At 42.0% G+C, this 23151-nt stretch overlaps 1 protein-coding gene and 1 long non-coding RNA gene across 15 annotated transcripts in view; one reads left to right on the forward strand and one right to left on the reverse strand.

Moving 5' to 3' along the window:
- The first annotated feature begins 622 nt into the window (after positions 1-622).
- The window catches only part of CalpC (calpain C), a 26056-nt gene continuing 3527 nt past the window's right edge, over positions 623-23151 (forward strand). The window contains exons 1-6 of one of the 2 annotated variants that reach the window (XM_022850340.2): positions 623-2445; positions 18600-18872; positions 19009-19053; positions 20180-20295; positions 20619-20840; positions 22798-23041. In XM_022850340.2, coding sequence (XP_022706075.1) covers positions 18738-18872; positions 19009-19053; positions 20180-20295; positions 20619-20840; positions 22798-23041 — 762 coding nt within the window. In that variant the 5' untranslated portion in view covers positions 623-2445; positions 18600-18737. Of the gene's footprint in view, positions 2446-18599; positions 18873-19008; positions 19054-20179; positions 20296-20618; positions 20841-22797; positions 23042-23151 lie in introns of those variants that run through there. The other variant, XM_022850337.2, reaches the window with a different exon arrangement.
- LOC111270225 (uncharacterized) lies at positions 3136-18643 on the reverse strand. 13 transcript variants are annotated; one of them, XR_015314897.1, is made up of 8 exons: positions 14631-14953; positions 13521-13640; positions 13093-13364; positions 9846-10430; positions 8524-8767; positions 7553-7621; positions 6437-6731; positions 3136-6181 (listed from the first exon to the last, which is right to left on the reverse strand). It is a non-coding gene; the product is annotated as an uncharacterized LOC111270225 (long non-coding RNA). The 13 variants fall into 13 exon arrangements; XR_002686204.2 differs by lacking the exons at positions 13093-13364; positions 13521-13640; positions 14631-14953 and adding exons at positions 15358-15472; positions 15617-15755; XR_015314894.1 differs by lacking the exons at positions 13521-13640; positions 14631-14953 and adding an exon at positions 15358-15608 and having other exon boundaries at positions 10233-10430.

The following is a 23151-nucleotide window of genomic DNA, read 5'->3' on the forward strand; positions in this document are numbered from 1 at the left end:
TATCCGTACCCACGGCACCCCTTTCACGTATGTTATACTCAACGGTTCTGAAACGAGCGAAGGCTCTATGGATCAGTCGTGCGAGGAGTCGCTAGCCGACGCTTGCGGCTGGGCCGTCATCGAGCCCATGTCGTAGCGTGCTGTTGCATCCCTATTGCCGTCTCGTCGATGTTCTGCTGGATGCTGTTGTTGTTGCTGAAATAGCCTTACTTTTGTTATACGGACACGGAGCACGGCCTGCGGCGGCGGGTCACGGCGCATGGCCGATCGAGAAGTTGACGGCGACGTCTCCGTCCGAGACGAAACAGAATCCGTACTATTGTCACTGCTGTAAAGGTTTTGCGTAGCGCCGAACGCCTTAAGGAGGCAGTGTCAGCGAACGTCTATTAGCGACGACGAAGGCAATCGCGGCGCAGGCTTCTGACATTAGCATCGTTGGATTCAGCCAGCGCCGCTCTTGCCATTGATATCGCTGAACTGTTTCTGTGGATCCAGCGGAAGCTGCTGCGTTCACGGCTGCCAGCATTGCTACTTTTGCTAACGTTGCTGCTGCTGCTGCTGCTGTAGTTGCTCGCTCTGCCGTTGTTAAAGGCGAGGCCAGGGTGAGTGTATCTGCTCTGAGTATCACTCAAAAAACGCCTGGTTTGCCGCCACCACCGCTGACGTTGCCGACGTATAGAGCTCGAGTGAGCACCAGCTATAGATTGGAGTAACCGAACGCTGAAAAGGCATAGTCAACTGCCATGACAGTGCGTCTAGGGCTGTAACTGTGGGCAGTGTCAATCAGTTTGTCTGCCAGCACATCATCGCACTGCAGACGAAGTGACTGACTCCGACCACCTTTGATAGTTGCTAACCCTGTTCTCTAGCGTTCTCTACTGGAAACTGCACAATCTCAACTCTAGCTGAGCACCGAGAACGACAACGCGGTGCTCACTACGAGCAAAAGTAGACGCAACGAGGAACGCAGAAGCAAACGTCTCAAAGGAAACGTATCACTCATCTTTACCTCGTCTTCCCAAGATTTTTGTTTGAACATGAGTTTGTCACCGGAGCTACACCGTTCGGAGCGCCAAGAGGTCCAGTGAAGAAAACACTGTCGTAAGCCAACAAACAGCGCTGGTATAAGTAGTGATAGCGCGTGCTGCTGGGTCTGTGAGTGTGCAAGTGGGTTTTTTTGAACGGCCGGACGACGCAGCTTCTGACAGGTTTGTGCGGCGCTTCAGATGCTGCCATCGCAGCAGCAGCAGCAGCATTAGCAGTATCGGGGATTTCTCAAGCACTCAAACTTTCTATTGTGGTTAACTATAGTGGAACCAAGTATTCGTCTGCTATAATAAAGTTGTTTCTACCCGCCGAGAAAAAGCGATTTTGAATGTTTACACCTGCCTTGTTGTAGTCCAGCAGGCATTGCGTTTGTCATAGCGGTTAAAACTAACGCGCACGTCGACCGGCCACTCACTTATGGGTTGTAGCGAACACAATTTTAAGCGTGCGATTCGCAGGTCATATCAGCTTGGGGTTTCTGTGTTAGCTTTGCTAGCTCATTGGCTCAGTAGAAAGCAGTTGGGGTCGAACCCAGATATATAATAGGCATTTGCGACAACTGCCGCTGTTCAGCCAGTACGGAATCGCTATATGTGTTTCATTTTGGTTAAACTCTCCAGAAGAAGGCCTGCAGTAAATCAGCTAAGAATCTACCAAGGAATCCGGAGGAACCGGAAACGACGTCGATATCGACTGTCACGCAATTGAACGTAAAGGAATTTACTAAAGATTTAGAAGAAAACATTTACCTGATCTACTCTGTAGCTAATCCCTCTAAAAGGACCGCATTTTATCAAAAACAGTGGGGTGAGAGCAACCACTGCCGCATTTATTAAAAACTGGTTTTAACCTTAATGCTGTTCTCTGAAGTGAGCACTGCATGAAGCACGATAGCATCAGTCGGCTCAAGATTGTACAGACTGCAGGACCAGGAAGTATGCAAAGTGGGCCCGAAGCTGTTCGGACCAGCACTCCTGTTCGTGTTAAATAGTGACGAGCAATTGATCAATTCGAGAAGCAGCTTGTGGCAATAAGTCGGCCGTTAACGAGCCTCACACATTCGTAGAACAGCCGGTCGCAGTTCGATTATGACGTATGGTTTATCATGATTAGTAGAATTTATGAGTGCGTACCATTTATCTAGTTCACTTATCGCCGACCTATCTCAAATTGTGTTCGAGCAAAGGACAAACCCACGAGAACAAAACAACTGAAGTGGACGGTGCCACCACGTATTCTCTGATGGAAGCTAATACAGCTGGCTAGTTTTATTGGCCTAATAATAGCTAGCGGACGACACTGCTTAATTAGAGGGAACTCGTGTGGTTCCCGCCAATCAGGGATCGCTCATAGCGCAATTTTCTGGAAGGAAGTACGTCATCTGAAGCGCATCACCCGGTAAGTAAACAAACTGTGTTTGCATGGAGTATATGATAGAAGCGTGACTATTAAAAACTTTCTACATATGTACATGAAAGAATCTAGATAATGATGGCTGATATTGCAAGGTTTTATAAATGAATCAAGGTGAACGGTAGATTCATATTATGCGACACAAGTAAGGCGATTTGTCGCGAGCGTGGAGCTATCGGTGCTGATAAATGGTTATAATATCTTGCAATCGAACAAAATATATCGAGTGAAACAAATACGAGTACCATTCTGAAGACACTGCTGGTGAATAAAAACTTGTTTATACTAATAATTCGTGAAATTTTTCAAAAACATTAATCTTAATGTTTTTGGTCATAGTCTGAAATGTCGTAAAAAACAACCGTATCTTAACGCAAGCGCTCATTCGTTTATTATTTTTACGGCCTGGCCTTCATTTGTAAATTGTTAACAGCGCATAGGACCAATTGCCTGACGTCGCCGACTCGAATTTAGCTTTTCTAAAGAACTGCTTTTTTGAAGAATATCGCCATGTTCTTTGTTAGAAGGGCCGAAGTCTTTCATAAGTAATCCTTTTGCAATTTGCAGCATGTCCTGTCTTTGGTGGGAGCTCATTTCAAATAGCCTATAAACGGTTAAATCTTACCGAGCTAGTCGGCTAACTAATCTTATGTCAAGGCACTAAAAATAAGTAAATTAGTTAAGCCTTACCTGGCTACCAAATCCCGGTTGAAATGTGTGTATCATTTATTAAATTGAACAGCCAACATATTATTATCAATCAAGTTCGCTAACAACAAAATACAGAGATAACTTTTATGTTAATACTTGTAAATGCTTGTTAATTGTAAGATAGGTACTGTAGCAGCGGTACCATTGGACAGAATGGGTTCACTATCAGACCTAATATGATAATATCAATACGTAATAGAGTCGAGCGGTACGAATAAAAACTTCGCCTCGTTTTTTTGTTATTTGTACTGGCCCCAAAGAGAGGGCCGTAGCATTATCTGGCCGCAGGTGCGTTTGACGCTAACATATGTTTGAGAACATTATAATTTAGGGCAGGGCAAGGTGCCATGTTTCAACAAATATGCTACAAACACAAAATAATAGTATTTCAAATCGTCGACCTAATCTATTTGAATAAATGTCTGTATAAAAGGACGATATTCACAATCTTTAATAATGACAGTATAGCGATGCGGTGATAAAAATAGGAGCACCAAGACAGCTGCGAGGAACGTAACGAAAAAAAAATTCGTAAAACCCGTGACCCCCTGTAATTTTTGCCTTCTTATCGCAGTAGTACGTCGTCTTCATTGCGTTCGTCGCAGGACTTGTCACCGGACCCGATTCCTTTTCGTGCATTCTCGTCTATAAATATTTATGGCCCCTACTTTGACGCTACTAGCCGTTGCTCTTAATACCTTCGATAGAATTAGGCATTCGACACTTAATAGCAAGCCAACGGCAATTTCGCTCCGTTTGCATATTTCCTTGGTTTTGTGCCGGTGATATTTTTCCAACCGAAAGAGGAGAACATCAGCATTTCGTCGACGAGGGTCCTCGATAGTACAGCCACGAGAAGGATACTTAGATAGGGGGTGCTCTACGATTCCTTCCGGTCCATACGCATTTGCCTCCAATGGATCTTTTACAACAACCCCTTGCTGTTAATATGGTTCTCATTGTTATTCTTGTTGATAAGGCCGCAGCAATTGCTAATGCCGGTTGCTGTTGGAGCCTTTCCTTTGAGCTTTCTTCCGTTTCCCTCTCTCCCCGATTCTTTTTCGTCTGATCAGAAGCAGGCGGTAAACGCGATCCTTTTGATATTGCCAGAATCGGAGCCCTTCGGAATAATAACCCCGAAAATGTTTTTCGTCGGTGCTGACTTCGCCACCGCTGGCAGTTTCCTGTATAACGTATTGCCGCGGCCAATGGTGCCAAAACGTTGGCGCAAACCCTCGGTCGCACGAAATAAGTGGCCGGACAATTGAGCGCGCCGTACTACGTCGATCGCGTTGTTATCCAAATGCCTGTACGGATAATCTGGCACTGAAAAAGCAATGTAATCAAAGGCATATGTTTCAGACTGAAGGTACTTAATCTGGTCACCGCTCAGCATCGACGCGGTGCTCGCCTCCGCCGTTTCCTATTAATGACGGTCTGTCGATTTTTTAAATCTTACTGATTAGCTACACCTCTTTACATCGATACAGCATACCGAAAGAACACGTCCAAAGCAGAACTGAGGAAAAAATGTAATTAAGATGACTCGTTCCGATGATAAATAACTGCGAGTTCAAAGATTGCGAAATGTCTGTCGTTGTAGGAACCGATAGAATTAGTGGCATACACAAACGACAATGGAAAACCAAGCGCTCACAGCCTACATATATAGCAAGCACCGAAATAAAAAATAGATCGATTTTGTTCGCAGCGGAAATGCGTTCCGGCGTGCGGACATTTGCGTTCCGTATACGTGTACGTACCATGCACACGTGTGCATGGTAATGTGGCGTTTCTCGTAACTATGCGTTATGCATGTGGTAATATGGCCGTCATGGCGGTACCGGTGGTGATTTCATAATTATTTTACTCATGCACGTATGAGGTATGCACACTTGATAAGCGTCTTGCCCGAAGTGATTGCCGGGCCCCGTCGTCCACATGATTACCGTAATCCTCTACAATTTATTTATTCATTATAAAATAATTTAAAACAACAATTACGGTATAAAATGATGTATGATTTCTTCCAAATCATAAAAACTGAAGTTCCATATATAAACTTAGCGAACGTTTCACTGTGATCGAAACGTAAATAATAGTAATAGATTCTTTTGGGGTACCGCTACCACCAAATAATATTATATAAAATCCAATTATTTATTGCTGTAAATTAGTCTAATTTATAGATTCATATAGACTACACATAACAACTGTGTTTTTTGTCGAAATTTCTCGTACACGACTATGCTAGGGCTCGATCGACGGCCCTGTATCAAGTCTTCTTTCAAATCAATGGACTTTTTGTGAAAGATCCTTAACGTCACTAACTAGTTCATAAGATTACCCTTTGAAGAATGTCTTTTTTCCTTTTTCTATGATTATACTAAGTAACTAACATTCAGTCGTTAGAAAACCTACACAGTCAACGATGCTCAGTCGTTGCGACTGTTATACTTTGCCATATTGTCCGTTTGTCTAAATAGATAAACATATGGACTGAACAACAATAGACATATTTCTGTAAGCGCACAAAACTGGAATACTAGCAGAGACCCTGCACACCCGAAATTAAGGCAGCATCAGATCGGGCAACGAAAGATTCCGTTCTATCCTTTCCCTTCCTCTTAGATCCTTCACCGTTGTGCCAAACCAAAAAAGCAACCTTTGTCATAGTTGCTTTGTTGATACACACAAACAAACGCATAAAGATTTCGTTTAGGTACCACCGATTTAAGCTAACAAATATACGACTTGAACGTTGGCAGAGATGAAATCAACAAGAGAATCATCGGTGATCGAATTTGCTTTCAAATTACGTCGTTGTGTTTCTACTGACATTTTTGTGAATTGTTTAAAAGCCTTTTACGTTCCATACAAATCCTGTACTTTAATGCCCACACTAATATATACACGGTGAGACAAAAGTATCCGGGCGATTCCAAAAACCGGTAGTAGAAAAATGTTGACGTCGCATCCGTTGACGTGGTGCGAGACACGTTAATGGTTCCTGCAAACGGAAGCGAGCAATTCATTTGTAACGCAAGTAATGTAATGTTATTTCTATGATACAATGTTATATCGCCATAGAGTTAATATATGTCTGAAAAGGATCAGCCACAACAACGACGACGGCCGCCATCGGGATTCAAATGGTCCATTGATTAATGTCAAAATATCCTATAGTGTGCGTATAAAATAGCATTAAGGGAATATGGAGATGGGATAAAAGAACTACAGCTTCGTACAGCAACAAGTTGCGTACCTTCCGCCGCCTTAACATATGTGAAATGAAGACTACTCAGTTGGGGGGAGATGCGTTTTTCAGAATGTCCATATTATCTTGCCTTATCCGGTATGTAAATAGATGGGCTCGAGAAGGATGCCATCAATAGTGCGCCTTGATTTGTACTCATTAAACAAGCCTGAAATGCACGAATAGCATCTTAACACGACCTTCCCGAATTTTTTTGATGTCCTCGTGCAGTGACTGTCTCAGTGATGACCACATAGTTATAAGCATCCTTCTCTCGTTCAGGTCCTGTGCATTGGATCCCAACCTACGGCAGAATCATCATGCTCGTTGGCATACGATAATGGCTTTAACAACAACATGTTATTAAACACTCGATATAAATAAAGAGGAGGCAACACGTTCTATAAACCTGCAGTTTATGGCAGGAAACTATCTTCGTGAGAAGGTGCCAAGGGCCAGTGTGCCCTGCTGAGCTCCGAATCGAGTTGTGTTTAGTGATAATTTCCGCGGAAACGAAGTGTCATCAATAAAAAGATCTACTTCGTCTAACAAAACGATAAAATACAGCTACGTAGCATTGTTTTAAACATTGAATCAAGTAGATTGTTGAGTACGCTGGCTCTGAACAACTCGAAATCAGACCGAGCCGTTCGTGCTTACAAATCGATAGACAGCGAGGTTCACCGATTTCAGGATCGACCTAGGCTTCGTACTTAGACGCATCGACGCTACGGCGAGCAGTCGTTTGATAGAATTGATTTCGATACGAAATGAGCTGAAACTCAAATCGGCTAACGCTCTCATTCACACAGTGACATGATAAACGTTAATGATCTGTAAAGACGATGACATAAAATTACCTATAAAACAAATTGCAGGGTACTCTAGCGCTATACATAAATATCCATCGAACATATCCAAACTCTAGTGAAGTTTATGAAAATTGCCGGCTAAATTTGCGATCTTCCTTTGTCGGATACATTTTATACAGATAGACATTAGTAGAGTACGTCCGCTCAATGATTTAAAACCATCTAATAAACATAAATGGTTGGATATCACTGTGTCACGAGAACGGCTCTTCCCTTTCACTAACACGCACGCAACACGACCAAAATCGCTTACTCAACGGACGTATTACGGTGTTGACGTGAGCAAAAATCTTCAGTCTAAGTTATCGCAGGATCGATCCATCTGTGGATTATACAATTAGGATTATATTACTAAGAATCGCAAGTGGCAGGTTTTTAAACACATCATTATCTTATATCAGAGTTACAAGATAATTAAACACAGTTTAGTATTTCTGGACTTTGAGTTCAAGTCAACAGTAACGGCACAGACGAAAATTCCTCGTGATAGTGCAACCATAATGTGTTTGTCCATTGAACTTAAGTACACGTGACCGCTTCAAAGCAGGATCTAAAACTAGCATCTGTTCAATGTAAACCCTTACAAGTGGACGAAACGCGTTCGAAGCTACCAAACCTTTGAACAAAGCAATATAACTTGAATAGGCCATATTAGGAACAGGGCAAAACCAAATTGAGCCTTTGTGTCCACTCGTGGATCGTTAAATTTGTACATTAGTTCCAGGAATCAGCACATCAATGACAGTGGGTCAAGATGTACAGTCATAGGAAGTCTCTATCCAAATGCTGTATATCAATTTGTTAATGCAACATCCCTTCCAAAAAAGGAATCGGATTAGCGCATAGAAAAAAACTAAAGATAAGAACGATTTAGGCAATTTTGCCCTGTATAGGAAGCTCACTGATAGAAGTCTGTCGATAAATAAACACAGTTAAATAAAACAAAGTATCATTACTAACTAAAGCTGATTTTGTAGCCAAGTGCCACCATCTGTTAAATGAACCAACGACAAGTAGATTATAAATTGATAATTTTTTTTTTGGAAATTCTCGAATCCAGCAAAAGATTAGCTGATGGCCTATAGCTCTATATTACTGGCATACGTTGTGGTGAAGTGCCACCGACGGGTTTGTACCGAATGCAAAATACCCCATATGTTATTCATTCAAAACTTTCTCCCGCCTTAGCACTGAATAATGTATAGCGTTTCGCCAAAAACTAACGTGTCTCGTCACGAAGGTTTCCTCCAACTACATTTTGCGTTGTTGATACATGTTGAAGAAGGCCGCGACAGTGATTTGGCTGTGAATGATAAAGTTGAAAATCCACCGGCTCAATATTCGAAGAATATGTAAGATGCAGCCAATCCTCCTATTCGAAGTAAGCGTCTCTCGCGTCGTCACGGAGCAGAAGGGCTTGAGCTTGTCTGTCGCGTTCCTCTTGAATGTCCTACTTAACTCGATATAACTGAAACAAACAAACGTGGCGATCAATTGTCTGGCTCGTATGAAACAATTCCCAGTGAATCAAACTCAGCATAACCTTTTTTTTTTTCGATAGAGATCTACTTGGGCTCTAAGCTTTGGCCTTTCGACTGAAGTTCCCGTTACTGGTGAATTCTGTGCAAAAAAAGTTGTTATTGTGGTCGCATGACGGCCAATACCGAGCGAAGCGTTGAGCCGCAATTCTTTGTCGGCTTAAAAAAGGCCATGAAACACTCAAGCCCAACGTTTTGCATAGGCCGATGCGACTTCATGTTGTTTACCACAATTGCGTGGCCTAGCCCATATTTTCAACAGTCTTCCTTCAAAGATGCCTTCATACGACTGTCATCAGATTTAGAAGAACGGCGGGAGTTGCTTAAGCACGAGAACATTTTCCATCTAATATGTTTTCAATTGAAGGGTAACTGGCTTCAAGTTACCTGTCCGCTTTCAATTGCCCAACCTACCTATTTTACTAGATGCTAGTAGTAAGTGAAAAGTTATACTGCCTAGAGAGAAACACGAATGCTTCGTGTCGAACGTGTATGGAAAAGCTTAATACGAGTGTCACGTTTAGACGAAACGCGACACACTGGGGAAGACTTCGGTTGTAATGAGTGATGGAAGACCCGTACCATTCTCGACTAACTCGATGATGATATATGAACTCGATGAATGATTATAAACGTTCATGCACATAGTACACAATTCTCTGGTCGATGATGAGTGCTTAACATCTTAGTCATACTGCAGACTAGATATCTCAAATCAAAGTACATAAGTAACAGAGACCCTATATTATACTAGTATGGTAAGCTGTACAAGCATAGATTTTTGGAGCGATATAAGTCAGAGACTATATGACTCACATACTTTCGTAGAGGAACACCAAACGCACAGAATCCGATTATTACCCTATCCGATTCGAACCCTCATTAATGAACCATTGACCGTATTAAAGCTAGATCATGGCTATTCGAGGGAAACATCTACTTCTGGGATGTCAGACACGATTACGTTAAATAGTTAAAATGTCATTTTGCGATCGAGAAGGTACTAACTATGAATTCTCGGACCCGGGAGGTAGGTTCGTTCCTGTGCGTGTTCACAACAGTAATCACCTATCAGCGGCATCCCCTGTGACAACTAGAGGCCTATTTATGATATCTCTATCACTGTATTAATGCATTCAAATAATTTCGCGTTCAGAGATGTCTCCTCATCGTCCCCGTTCATACGAACGCTTGAAGTGGCTTCAGCTGTCGCCGTGATACTACGTGTTCTGCTTTTGAATAATAACAAAAAACTACATTTATTTTTTCACCAAATATGTGAACACAAACAGCAGCGATAACAATAACAATGGTAATAACTATTCCTATTAAAATCGGTAGCAATTAATTTGTAGAAATCGTGCGTTCGCAGACATTGAAGGGCCGGAACGATACACTTAGATGTTCGATGATCCCACAAATGGTTGTGCGTTTTGCTGATTAGATCTACGTTGGGCTGTTGATAGCTCGCTTCCGGTTGAACGAGCTGCTGGGGCATCGATGCGTTGTCGACGGCAGGGGCTTTTTCCGTTGTCGAATCATAGAAGATAAGGAGGTAGTAAACGCTTGGCGGCCTGGACCTGCTTGCGCCATCTAACAGAGACATTTACACATGTTAAAGTGGGTAATGCAAGTGCAAGGATATCGGTGGTGTGAAATGATGACTATTTGTTTATACTTGTATGCCTGTTAGAACAGGCAATGAACTGGCAGGTCGAGCCTAGGAAATAAACACATGTGATGTATATTTTATGTGAACTGTATGCGCTGCGGGTGATGAGGGTAATAGAGCTCGTAAAGATGAACAGCTGTAGATGAATGGTGTAAATTTGTTTGGAAAAAGTTGCATTTTCTTAAAATGACCGCTTCCGATCCAGTATAAATGTTGCTATCCGTTATTTTTGCCTCAACCACTTTCTGTTTCTGAGCCCTTGTCGAGGCTGCCGATTTGCGTATAATCAATGGTGAGTAGAACGGGACCAAAGATCTAATATTGTAATAAATACAATGATAAGATCTTGATTCTCGACAGGGACTTCTCCGACCAATGAGACGGGTAAAACCCTTAGAATTGTGCTATCGTTGGAACTATATTTAGCAGTGCATAGTAGTTTTTCTATATGTACGAAAGGAGGATTTACGATCTGTTCCTTATTGTTTATTTGCGTATACTTTCGGTCGTTACCGATGCTCAAATCTGGATCTGGTAAGTAAAATCTGGGGGATGTACGCATACTATACTGTCATCCTAAACAAGGTCCTTCGCAAATGACCTCGACGGCCTGAAAATCGTAATCTTATCAATTCAGGAAATTGTGGAATAGAATAACTCCGATCATAGAATGGGTTCAGTACGTGCCATTGGACAAAAGTGTTGTTCAGTTATCTTTCATTGTCCAGCTCTGGCGTTTCTCAATGTGTCAACACAATTTTCATAAATTTTGTAGATACGTAACGCCTTTCTGCTATTCAATAGCGGTTCGCCTATCGAAATCGATTATGTTTCACCAACATACCATATATATGTATCAATCAACCAACGCTTTAAAGACTGTCAACCTAGAACTAAGGGTCATCTTAATTTCTATCGCCTATGTAAAAATATTTTGCTACCTGAGTTCAATACGGACCGCCAATAATCGGCAATCACTCTCGTTCACCTTTTTCATTTATTATATTCATGGAATAGCATGTTTCCGTCAGTAGGTCTGCCACAACTATGCTATTAATGCCGTTCATCCCATAGGCCATGGACTCCTTCCGCCTATCCACTAGCTGCTTATTTTTCCCAAAACTCCTCGCCTTGGTATTGACATTTCATTTCGTGTATGTATATCGTGTATATATCGCCACATCACGCTGCTCGAGATAAATCTATTAAATTTTTTCAAGTTTTAAGCAAGCTATGGCAGTAGATAATACTGTTACGCCATCTGATGACAAAGCGACCATTAACTTAAGGTTAACTAGGTTATACGATAGGTGTAACTTAGCTAAAGCAAACGACGGATCAGACTTAGAGATTAAGAAGTGATCAAGGCTATAATTATTATTGCCGGTATTTCTAGTAGCGGTTACGTCCGTTTACTCGATAGTACAGTCAAATAAAAAAACAACATTTTCTGTCCGATAGGAGTTTGAGAAGCCGGTAAGCACAGGCGGGCACGATCCACCTGTAATAGGGTTTGCCACCCTGGCAGTGGTGCGATAACCGACGACAACTAACAACAGAAAAGGGCGCAGAAATTCAACTGGCAAATCGCTTTTTTTCCGTCCATCCATAAACCTCTGTGCACTGTACATGCACATGCTACACGACCGATCGCCATAGCCGGACAGGACGCGTTGGCGACAATCTACCACTACACCGATGAAGCATTGCTGTCATGCAAACGTACACACACGTACACAAACGAAGCGTGCGTCATGTTTGCATATTTGCTCTTGACAAAGGCCGTAATATCAGCCGGAGTATCACTAACAGCCGGAGACGCGACCGCCGCGACCCCATACTCTGTCGCTTCAGGGAAGCGATGAGCCATGTAGACTTTGGTTTTCCCGCGATTTTTTGTAATGTCAGCCAGCTACGTTGTCCTAGAGACGTATGGAATCCGATAGCCGGCCATGTGCTTTTGCTGTTGGGTGTCCATAACCCGCGAGCTACAACTGTTGCTATTGCTAGGAGAAGGATCCGACGACGACATTACAAACAACAATAACAACAAAGTGGCAATTCACATAATGAAAACACCAAACGGCTAAAGCAGCTATTGTACATTGGCTACCGTCACTATCATCACTGGCGGCAATGCGTGACGCTGAGCGTTCGGCAAGGAAAACGTCGTAGCCCCAAAACCGTTCTACGACGGCATGAAGTAAGAGACGAGAACATGTTGGCCGCCGCTGCCTCCAGCGGCAGCCGCCGTCTCGGCACTAACCGACTTCACGCAAATAAGCACGCGGGAGTCGCGCCGGCCATCTTCACAAAGCGCGGGACTATAGTGTAACACAGTTTCAGTTGTACACGTGTTGCATTGTAGTATGCAATAGGGGACGCAGGCTAGCAGCAGACCGCGTCCATGGCGACAGCGCGAATAGTTGATCCGTGCGTACGGTGGCATAATTTTTCTGCATTATTATATAGACATTTGAGATAGATAGAGACTTTAACAAGTGTATATCTGTACGTACAATTATCTACGCTATTGATGGTCTAACAAAACCGATAAGGTTCCTGTGATGGTGTAGTTCGTACCTGTTTGCTTGCTAACACGAGGCGATACAAGTGATTTGAAAGCGGGCCTAAACAGGCACATGGTTCGTGTTTTTCTGGAAAGAGCCAGCTAGCTGAAGCAACAATATTTGATTAGGGCAGTTCAACCGCGTAAAAAATTTGAGGCATTTCATTTCGTAAAACTGGGTAAGTTGCGGCGGAAAAACTTTCACTTCCCGGTTGCCAAAATTGAAGCACGCTTCAGCTGCTCCAACGAAACTTCAATGGCGTGAATAGATCACTTAAAATATTGACTGAAATAGCAGTAAAAACATCAATCAAGTTGTTAATGTGGCTTGAGGTTCAGGTGGTATTGTGAGTGGTATGACGTAAACGGATACTACAAAGTGACATTGAGCTTACGGTGACTAAGAGTAAAAGAGACTTGTTTCTAGCGACTCTTTTCGTACCTAAACCATCGGATATGGTGCGATCGGATGGCAAAGAGACGGTGGTCCAACTCAGACAGGTTTGCAATAGCAGTAGGAACTGGCATCCGCAAAGCTAAATCAGCAGTTGGTTCAGGTTTACTAAAAGATCATCAATTGTGAGTTAGGGGAAGATGTTCAAAAAGATACAGTGGGAAGACCGCCAAACTCGAGTCTAGTGCGAATACCTTCTCCGAAATTCAATTTCGGAGTGCGTTTCGGGTTATATAACTCACTCAGTGTAACTAAGAAGGAAAAAATTTTTTTGATCCGAAAAGTACCGTCCTTAGGAAGAGTAGGAAAATCTATAGACCTAACTAGTACAATAATCCGACTGCTAATTTTAGCATGTTTCTAATAATTTCAGCGCTACCTAAAACGCTTCTTGAAAACAAAAGTCGATATTTATCCTTGCTAATTTTTGAACAAAAAAAAACACACCAAATTAGTTGCATCACGAAGGAATAGAAGTGAGTAGCACAGGGCGGACCGATCTATTCAATGAGCTTTTGAGAGAATTGGGAAATTCTTTTTCTATAGCATTTAATAGAGGGATAGCATTAAAATCATCAATAACAAATGATATAAATAGAGACTAAAAAAACTAAAATATCATTTGGGATAGGCGCTGACCGCAGAGTGCGTCTGCCTGTCGTCACATTGCTTCGGTCAGTTGACCTGTCTCTAACTGATCCCGTAGAAGACACGCAATCAATCGTATACTATGTATAATAATAACATTTTTAAAAATTGTAAATAGTGAAATTGTTTATTGCGTATCATTAATCAGTAAAAGCTTCAAGGAGAGTTGAAGAGCTGGCCTACCTGTCCCTTACTGTGGCCCAATCTTCTAGCCAATACCTATGCACACACCTAGTAGCCACAACGCCGGCCTCTATCCGCTTGGGACAATTGACTTTGACTATGTCCAAATTAAGCTACTAACGGCGTAAAGCAAGATATGGCCAAATTAATATCAATATTATTACAGCAGTAACAGGAAATAAGGGGCGTAATAATCACGAAATAAAAGCCTGTAGATGGAAAACGGGCTACCTGTCGTCATATGTACTATTACAGGACGTGACTCACGTCAAATCAGTGCAGAAGGTGACGCGGCTCTAGCTGATAGGTAAAGTAAAAATCGTAACTGTATCATAAAACATAGGTAACAGAACGTCGGCGAACAAAAAAAGTGAATGCGGTTTCCATTATTGTTTTTGGTTGCTTGAGGCTGCTTTACGGGTCACTGCCATCGCCGCGGTCCGGCTTTCCATCACGATACGTGCGTGATACTACAAAAGCGTCTAGCCCTAAATATTTACATTGTTATCTTGTAGACGACTGACTTTCGGCTTAACAAAATCAAACACCTCATTTCTCTGCGGCTTCACACGACGCCACATTCGGTACAGGTAATGTATGCGTCTTTTTTCTTTTTGTTTACTTGATGCTTGATACGTACCGCAGAAATGCACATCAGTGCGTCTGCGTGATCTTTCTGCGTTCTCGGCATTTTTGCCTTGCCTGAACTGATTAGCTGAAGGTGAACTTCTCGTATCTGCATGCCTCATAAAGAGCTCTTCGGAGCAAATGTGAGCCTTTTCGATTATTGTAAACTGTAGCGCCACCATACGATGACTTACGGACGCGTGTAAATATTTCTATAATTAAAAAATATAGCAATTCATCTAATTCATGCATATGAACGTAGTTTTTTCACGTCGGATCAACCGCTATTTGGGAAAAGATGTTTCGTCAATGAATAGAAACTTTCTGACATTGAAGCAGCCTATTACTTGTATACATATCATACTACCTGGTTGCTTTAGCAGCCTCTGCTATAGACTGCTTAGATCTGTTCCGGATGGTCCATAAATAAAGGCACACTCGAAGGAACAACTAACAAACCGTTGCAGTTACGGTCACAGCATCTGTAAACGCAAATGATAGATCTACGGATCATCACACACTGGTCTGCTACGACCGCTGACTAAATCATGGCCATCTCTACATCCTTACATCTTAACCACACAAACACGATGCGATCACTGACGGTCGTATGCTGATGTGTTTACCTTCTCCAAGGCGCTGCTGGATCCAGGCCGCTGTTCCTTTAAAGGGCCTTCACGCAAAGCCCAGTGGACTAAAGCAGGCTCCGTTGTCCTATCCGTTACAGGCCGTTATAAAGTTGATATCTACAAAATCTATAACTACAGTTGAAAGGTGACAGAGTTTTTTGTGACGAGTGTCTTTGGGAGGGCACGAAGCCGCGAGCGGTCCTCTAGCTGTTGTCAGCTTACGAGACCGTCGGCAAGTAGTTGGCCATATGACAATACGTCGCTGATTGCGTGGACTGCCATCATTTTTCCGTTCGGATGACAACCAGATCAGTCGCGCAGGGCTAAACTGAGATGTATCGATCATTCCTATTGCGGTTCTGACGACTTGACACAGCTGGGAGGCGAAACTGACGCCGAAGTGTGTGTAGCCAAAGTGGCAATATATAAATAAATGTGCACGAATTTGGCGGCCGGACATTTGGAAAGACACGTCAATAAAAGTGAAGCCAATAACGTTAAAGTCGATCTGGCACTCAGTAAGCGAGCTGAGGTGCATAGAAGAGTATGCTTGTTACAGTTCACAGTGACGGAGGATTACTTGAGATTGTATCGCACAAATAGGTGACCTGCTAGTAGAACCTAACAGTTTAGGCATGGAGTGGATGCTCATACGCGACTGTTGCTGGTCTAATGTAAACATGAAACAACATAATGTGATCTGCTGTGTTCGGTGTTTCGTCAATCTTAAAATGTATCGACGCGCTGCCCTACCAGATGCTAAAATACCCCTTGCAAAAACGCTGATTGTACTCATCGGGCCGACGAGTCATCGATCAAACATACTATAATCTGAGTTTAGCTTTAGACAATAAGCTGAGAATTTCACGAAAAGCGTACATTTCTCTAGAAATAATGGTGCGACCTCTGCTATTGCCAACCATTGTGACTAACTGAGATATGGCAGAAGCGGACCTTAACATGCTTCTACCGTTCAAGCGGTTTGGTCCTCAATCAGACCCACATTCAAGATCGTCTTCAAAACGTCATTTGCTGCCTCATTAAATCGTAGCGTTATCTACGTGTGTAATGCATCACACATATGTACGCATAACCTGCAGCAGCAGCAATGCGAGAAGCACCATATGGTGCGATATCCACTAGCTTTTTGGCATTATCATTGTTTCCATTGTCATCGTCAGGCGAAGCAGCAGGGGCAATTGCGACTTCAATGGAAACCAACTCAGTCTCTCTTAGTAACAATGAAGTGTGCCGAGTCAAGGTGATTTGCTAGCAGTAGCGAACGACGTTTGATCGATTATATCTGGAAGTGGTGCTCGTGTCAGAAGGAATTACTGGAACAGCAAGCGACGACGAAAGTCTAAGTGGTAAAGCAACAGAAAGAAAAAGGAATAAGGCTGCAGTAAATCCTATTGTCACACAAGAAAATGAAAAAGACTAGCAATTTTCCAGGCAAAAAAAGCAGAGATCCAAGCGTATCGCGTGTTGGCAAAGAGTGCTAAGCCCGTATTGCTATTATAGATCAAACCAGCAACTAGGTAGAGGTATAGGCCCTTGGCGACGGCGGCAGCCGTAGACATAGATACAATGTCCTCTTCGAGAAGGACGTGCCAGCGGTCGCAAACACAGGTGGCTATCCATAGTGAAACCTTGCTATCATTACGTTACGCTACGGAATGCTTCACGATGCTGCCTTTCCGTGACGCGTTTAGTGTTGACGGCGGTTAAACGTTTTCGTTCGTATTTAGCATGTGGGCGTGTGTGCACAGTTTTAAGCGATTTTTTTTTTTTTTCACTATGTTTTTAATAAAAGCCCTGCTGTAGTATTACCATTGTAGACAACGCGTCGCGTATTCTATTTCGAGCAGACGCACCAGTTGCTGGATTACTTATAAAGGTAAACAGTGATTGGTTTATGAAAAAACGTAGAAATCGTGTATTGGGAGCAGTTTTTTTTATATGGACCCAACCAGGAAATATTGGCTAACCCATTATATGGGTTAGCAGAGGATAAACAATTTCATATGAAATTATTTGTTGCATGAAATAAATATATATGTATATAGATGTCATCATTCTAATAAGGTTAAATCCTTTAATTTGGTAGTACTCTTTCGTAGCCACAGTGTTGTCCTTCTTCTACTTGTATTTCTAGCTATCGTCACGAGCGATACCGTCAAACAAGGCCGCAACGGCAGACGCTCATCGTATGAGAGGTCCTGTTTTTAGAATCGCTTATCAGAGATATTCGTTTTCTCCTATTCGCATAATAGGTCAATTTATAGCCGGTAAGCCGCTAGTTATTTCCTGAATTTTCAATTGTTTCACAAACAATAAGATATTTAGTTCACGTTTTACTAAATATCTTCTTCGAAAAACGTAACTAAACATATTTATCCAACAGTAATATAATTACGCAGTAATTCTTGCGGAACAGGCGGATAAAATCATGATGACGAGATGATTATTTCTATTATAAAATTAGATAAACAAAAGATTTATTGATTGTAAAAAAGAACAGTTTCACAACAGTGAAACGACACGAGTTGGTTACTATCTTCTGTTCTTAAAGGCAACAATGGAAATAAAATGACTAAATATATTTCTATCCGCTTTACATGCATTTTCTTAATCGTAACTAGCTCAGAAAAATTAGCACCCGGTCAATATGACCCTACCGCTACTATGTAGTCTGATTCAAACTCATCGGCTTAATTTAACTTTAGAAAAATGTCACCTTCGAACCTTTTCAAGAGACATGGCTGCTTAGCTTAGGAGAAAATAGAACTTCTGGTATACATATATATATATTTTTTTGTTGTAATAGTCTTTTAAGAATCAAAATCAGCCGTGATGAACGTTACGCACGTACAGCTATGCAATACAATCGATGTGAGGTAGTGCCTTCATATGACGTCACTGGTACTTACCGATCATCGTAAGCATCCTCGACTTCTTTTTATCTGTCTCTCGGTTACAGAGCCGAACAGGCACAATCCGCGCTTCGGTGGTACAAATTCGGTCTGTCTCACCTGTTGCGGGTAGCCACCGTAACGTAAATCGCCGCCAGGACGTCCAAAATACTCTCCGGAACGGCCAGGAAAGGCCGACGGTCTTCATGTCGGATTTCGAGCGCGTGCGAAAAAGCCTCGAGAGGGGCTGTCTGTACGAGGACCCGGAGTTTCCCGCCGTACAGTCAACAGTTTTCTATCATCAAACTCCGCCGTTCCAGTTCGTCTGGAAGCGTCCCCACGTAGGCAATATTAAATCATAAGCTAAACTATATAGGTCTATAGCTAAACTATATATAAAATTTAGAATAATGAGTAAAGACACATTAGAGCCGGGACGTTTCTACCGTAATCGATTATACTGACGAACTTTTTTAGGATGCGGACACTACAAGGGCTCAGCCTACTTCAAGTAACCTGAACGTGAGTATCGACCCTGACGGTAGGATTGATTTCCGCCGAAGCCGCTAAACAGTATTTCTCTCTTAAGCATTACTTCAGACCGACACGGCTTTCCATTGGATAGCTCTTTAATGTGTCACAGCCATTGTGTTAAAATTTTGATTGAATTGCATTTCAATGAAGCTCAATATATTTTTGAGCAGATTAGTATTTTACCTTTCATTTAAATATTTGTTTCATTCGACCACATCTGTAGTAGCGGCTACATAATGTGCAAATGATATTTTTGCATTTAGCGAAATTCAATTTTGCTACACGATCAGCATCATCATCTCAAGTGTTCAACCTGCTGATGTAACAACATCCTGTCAATTATATAAGTAAAGTTTACTGTAGATCGCAGAAGACCTAGGACATCTATCGATGATTTATGTTCACTATTGGCCGTGATACGAATGTCTCCTCCATCGCAATGCCGTATCTCTTCTATATCATCAAACAGTGAACCAAGACATGACCCTTAAAGTAGTATAATCAACAGTAACAGCCAGAACCCTTACATCCCGAATCCGAATTTTGCGGACTCTTTTCCGCAATGATATGGCATGGCCAATTTTAGACGAACTCGTCAGATACCCGGTACGATAGACATATATACGTATACGTAGATATTTACGTGATGTCGACCGATGCTTACCTACTATGCCGCGTATGTTATCTTTAACAGTTACGGGCATGTTTATCCGCCGTTCCCATTGTTGCAGCGCTCCGCACATGCTATGATGCGATGCTTCAGTTCTATGAATGAGGTGAAATCGGCCGTCGAAATACGAAAATTCTTATAGAAAGCGAATACCGTCGGATCGGCAAGGCCGGCCAGATCCGATAACTGTTTGACTTTTATATCTGTCAGTTCATAGCATACCCCTCTCATGATCAGTACTCGTAAAGACCTTGTATCGGAGGGGCAGAACAGGCGGAGCACGTTGTTAAGCATTTCCGTAACGAATTATTCTCGACATATATAAATAAATACCTATGTATAAACTAGATAATATGCTGTGGGCAATTCATTCTCAAATGGGATTGTTATAGTGTCCTTTATAATAGAATGACTTGATTTTCTGTTGTTAATTTCCGCTTTTAGGAAATTTGTGCCAATCCTGAATTTGTAGTAGATGGACCTTCGTTGTTCGAATTAACTCCTGGAAAACTCGGTGATAAATGGCTGGTATCGTGTCTGGGCACCTTGGCAACATGCAGGTTTGTATACCCACTTTGCGTCTTGGCAGCGCACTTGGTAACATCAAACATGGTCACCCGCACTGTGAAATGTTTGCAGGCGGTATTGACATTATACTGAGTAGCGCTTAATTTTTGTCCAAAAACTCTAGTCGAGCTAGCCCTAATGCACTCGTGTGCGAAGTATCGAACCGTCACAGAAAAGCATTGTTGAGCGTGAATATAAATACGGTCTTTTATAAACATTTCCCAGTTTTCTTTTATTTAAACTGATTATGGTGATAATTCAAACAAGTGAAATAACAAGAACAAATAGATAATCTAATAGATGAAATGTTTTCTAGGGCGTTATTCTATCGAGTTGTTCCCGCCGATCAAGGCTTTTCACTTGAAGACGAATATTGCGGCTTGTTCCGTTTTCGGGTTTGGTGGGCAGGCGATTGGAAGGAGGTCCTCATCGATGACCGGCTGCCCACTTTTAACGGAAAACTGGTCTTCATTCACTGCAATGGGCCACACTCAGCAAACCACTTTTGGCCAGCCTTGCTTGAAAAGGCTTATGCCAAGTTAGTGTCCTATCAAATGAAAATAGGTTACTAGCAAACGTTACCCGTATGTGCTCCAATTAGATTGCTATGAAGTGACTAACATTATCTAAGCACCAAAGTATCTACCTATTCGCGTAAAATTCAACCTATATGCTAAACTAGATAAATCGTATATTATTTTAATACGTATGATTATATTTCTAATTTATACGTTTATATATAGCGCATATATTACTTTCACCATGTTTTCGATGTCCCTGTGCATCCTATGAGTCTACTGTATTCAGGCTTTGCAAATACAGGACCGAACTATTGTTCAATTTTCTCTCCAGAAGTATGTGCGTAGGTCTCTGTAGATGAATCTCCTCCTTCATTCAACAGAAACTTCTTTGTTACCAGGTAATTTCCATGTCGACGATGACAATATGTCACACTCGCCCATTAAGACCACGAATTTTTCAGTGTCAGTCTCTTGTTTTCTTCTTTTCACTAGTCACCTGTAACGTATATGCAACGTATCCTAACGAATCATTGAAAAATTAGTACATTATATGTAATTTTATGTTTTCGACAACAGTAATAAATCGTTTTTTGATTACCGCTAAGCGTTCATTTGTTTAAAATGCTCTTACGATTGTCACAATCGCCTACATCCTTGTTACTGCTGGACGCAGGCCAGAAAAATAAAGAAAAAAAAAGTCGAAGAAAATGTACAATTGTGAAGTGTTTGCGATAAGTTTCTCGCGATGTTCGCCTGGCAGTTTGCTGGTCTGCTTTGAAGATGCGTCATCGATATTGAACATAATTCAATAAGTTAAAAATCGCTCAAATTCTACCGGTTACGATGGGCGTCTCTAGTCGCAGCAGAGTCAAGAAAGGGGAGATACCGACAGAGCTGTGAATACATTTCGCTGTACAAAACACCAATCCATTGGCTAATGAACGCCCGACAGCTTCGCGCAAGTGAAGCCAAAGGCGCAGGAAATCTTCAGGAAGCAATGGATGTGTAGACACGACACAGATTGCCTATGTTTATTTCCTATGTCCTAGATGGGAGGTGCTTCAAACACCATCGGAGAGGAACCCGTCCTGAAGGGCAAGCCCACGACGAGTGGCAACGGACCCGCAACGCTGTCAGCGCTATCATGTAGTCATTCCCGGTCACTGTTATTATCAAATTAGGTACAACATGCTGAAAGGATATCAACACAACGGCGGAAATAAACAAAAAGCCTCTAGAAGAATCATGGAAATACTTGTAAGAGTAATTCGAATTTGGGACGAAGCAATAACTTCAATAGGTGTAAATATTAATAATGTTGACGAGACCTTCATCAGCAGCAAAGGCTCCCACTCATGACACCGAGCTGTTCACTAAGGGAGCGCATATTTAGCATCTGCCAGGAAATACATATGGATTAATTTAACCACTTAAGCTACATATTCGAATATATGAATGTTCCTATATAAAGACCATTTCACTTATACTTTCAATCTACTTAGTTACAGATATCGAATAATTTGTTGCCATTGTGTTGTAGTAATTAACTTTAAAATCTATCCTAGCCGTTCTATAAACGGAAAGAGAACGAATAAATTGAGAGTGGAATTGACATGGGCAAGCTGATAATGAAGACCTATACCGAAGATCAAGGTGATTAACAGTAGATGGAACGTTAAGTGCATGCCGGTTATTCTTCTCTGGTCACACGCTAGAAAATCTGCTTAAGTTACGACAATATCTTGCACCATATGCCCGAATACTGCACATATCTAAAAGACGAACTACTTTTTTTTGTTGATGTGCAAGATCACTTCAAGGCCTAATGGGGCTAAAAAATCAGGCGCATCGAATCCCGCCCGCGTTTTTGATGAAAACGCGCCAATAACTAGTCTATAAAATGCCTAAAGATGTAGCCGTAATAATTCAACAGTGCATCGCATTTGTCACTGTTTTGTACAACGGCATTTGCAGGATGTACGGCTCGTACGAAGCACTGAAATACGGCAATTCAATGGATGGCCTTTCCGATCTAACGGGCGGAGTCACGGAAGGACTGAGCATTGAACAGCCATCAACACTAAATTACCTTCTGACACGGACGAGCATCGTCACTGCCCTCGTTGTACCGCCAGCGGCCGGCAACAATAATTTCAATAGTAGCAACAATTGCAACATCAACTCGAGTGGTGTGACTAATAATGGTACAGCGAATGGGGTTAGTATATTGTGAGCGGGTGCGACCCCATCTGTGATTTATGGTGCAGAATTAGTCGACGGAGAAGCTGCGATACGCGGCTAACCGACTCGTTTCATGATAAATATATA

Source organism: Varroa jacobsoni, unplaced genomic scaffold, assembly GCF_002532875.2.
Source record: "Varroa jacobsoni isolate VJ856 unplaced genomic scaffold, vjacob_1.0 scaffold_1457, whole genome shotgun sequence".
NCBI classification, from domain to species: Eukaryota; Metazoa; Arthropoda; class Arachnida; order Mesostigmata; family Varroidae; genus Varroa; species Varroa jacobsoni.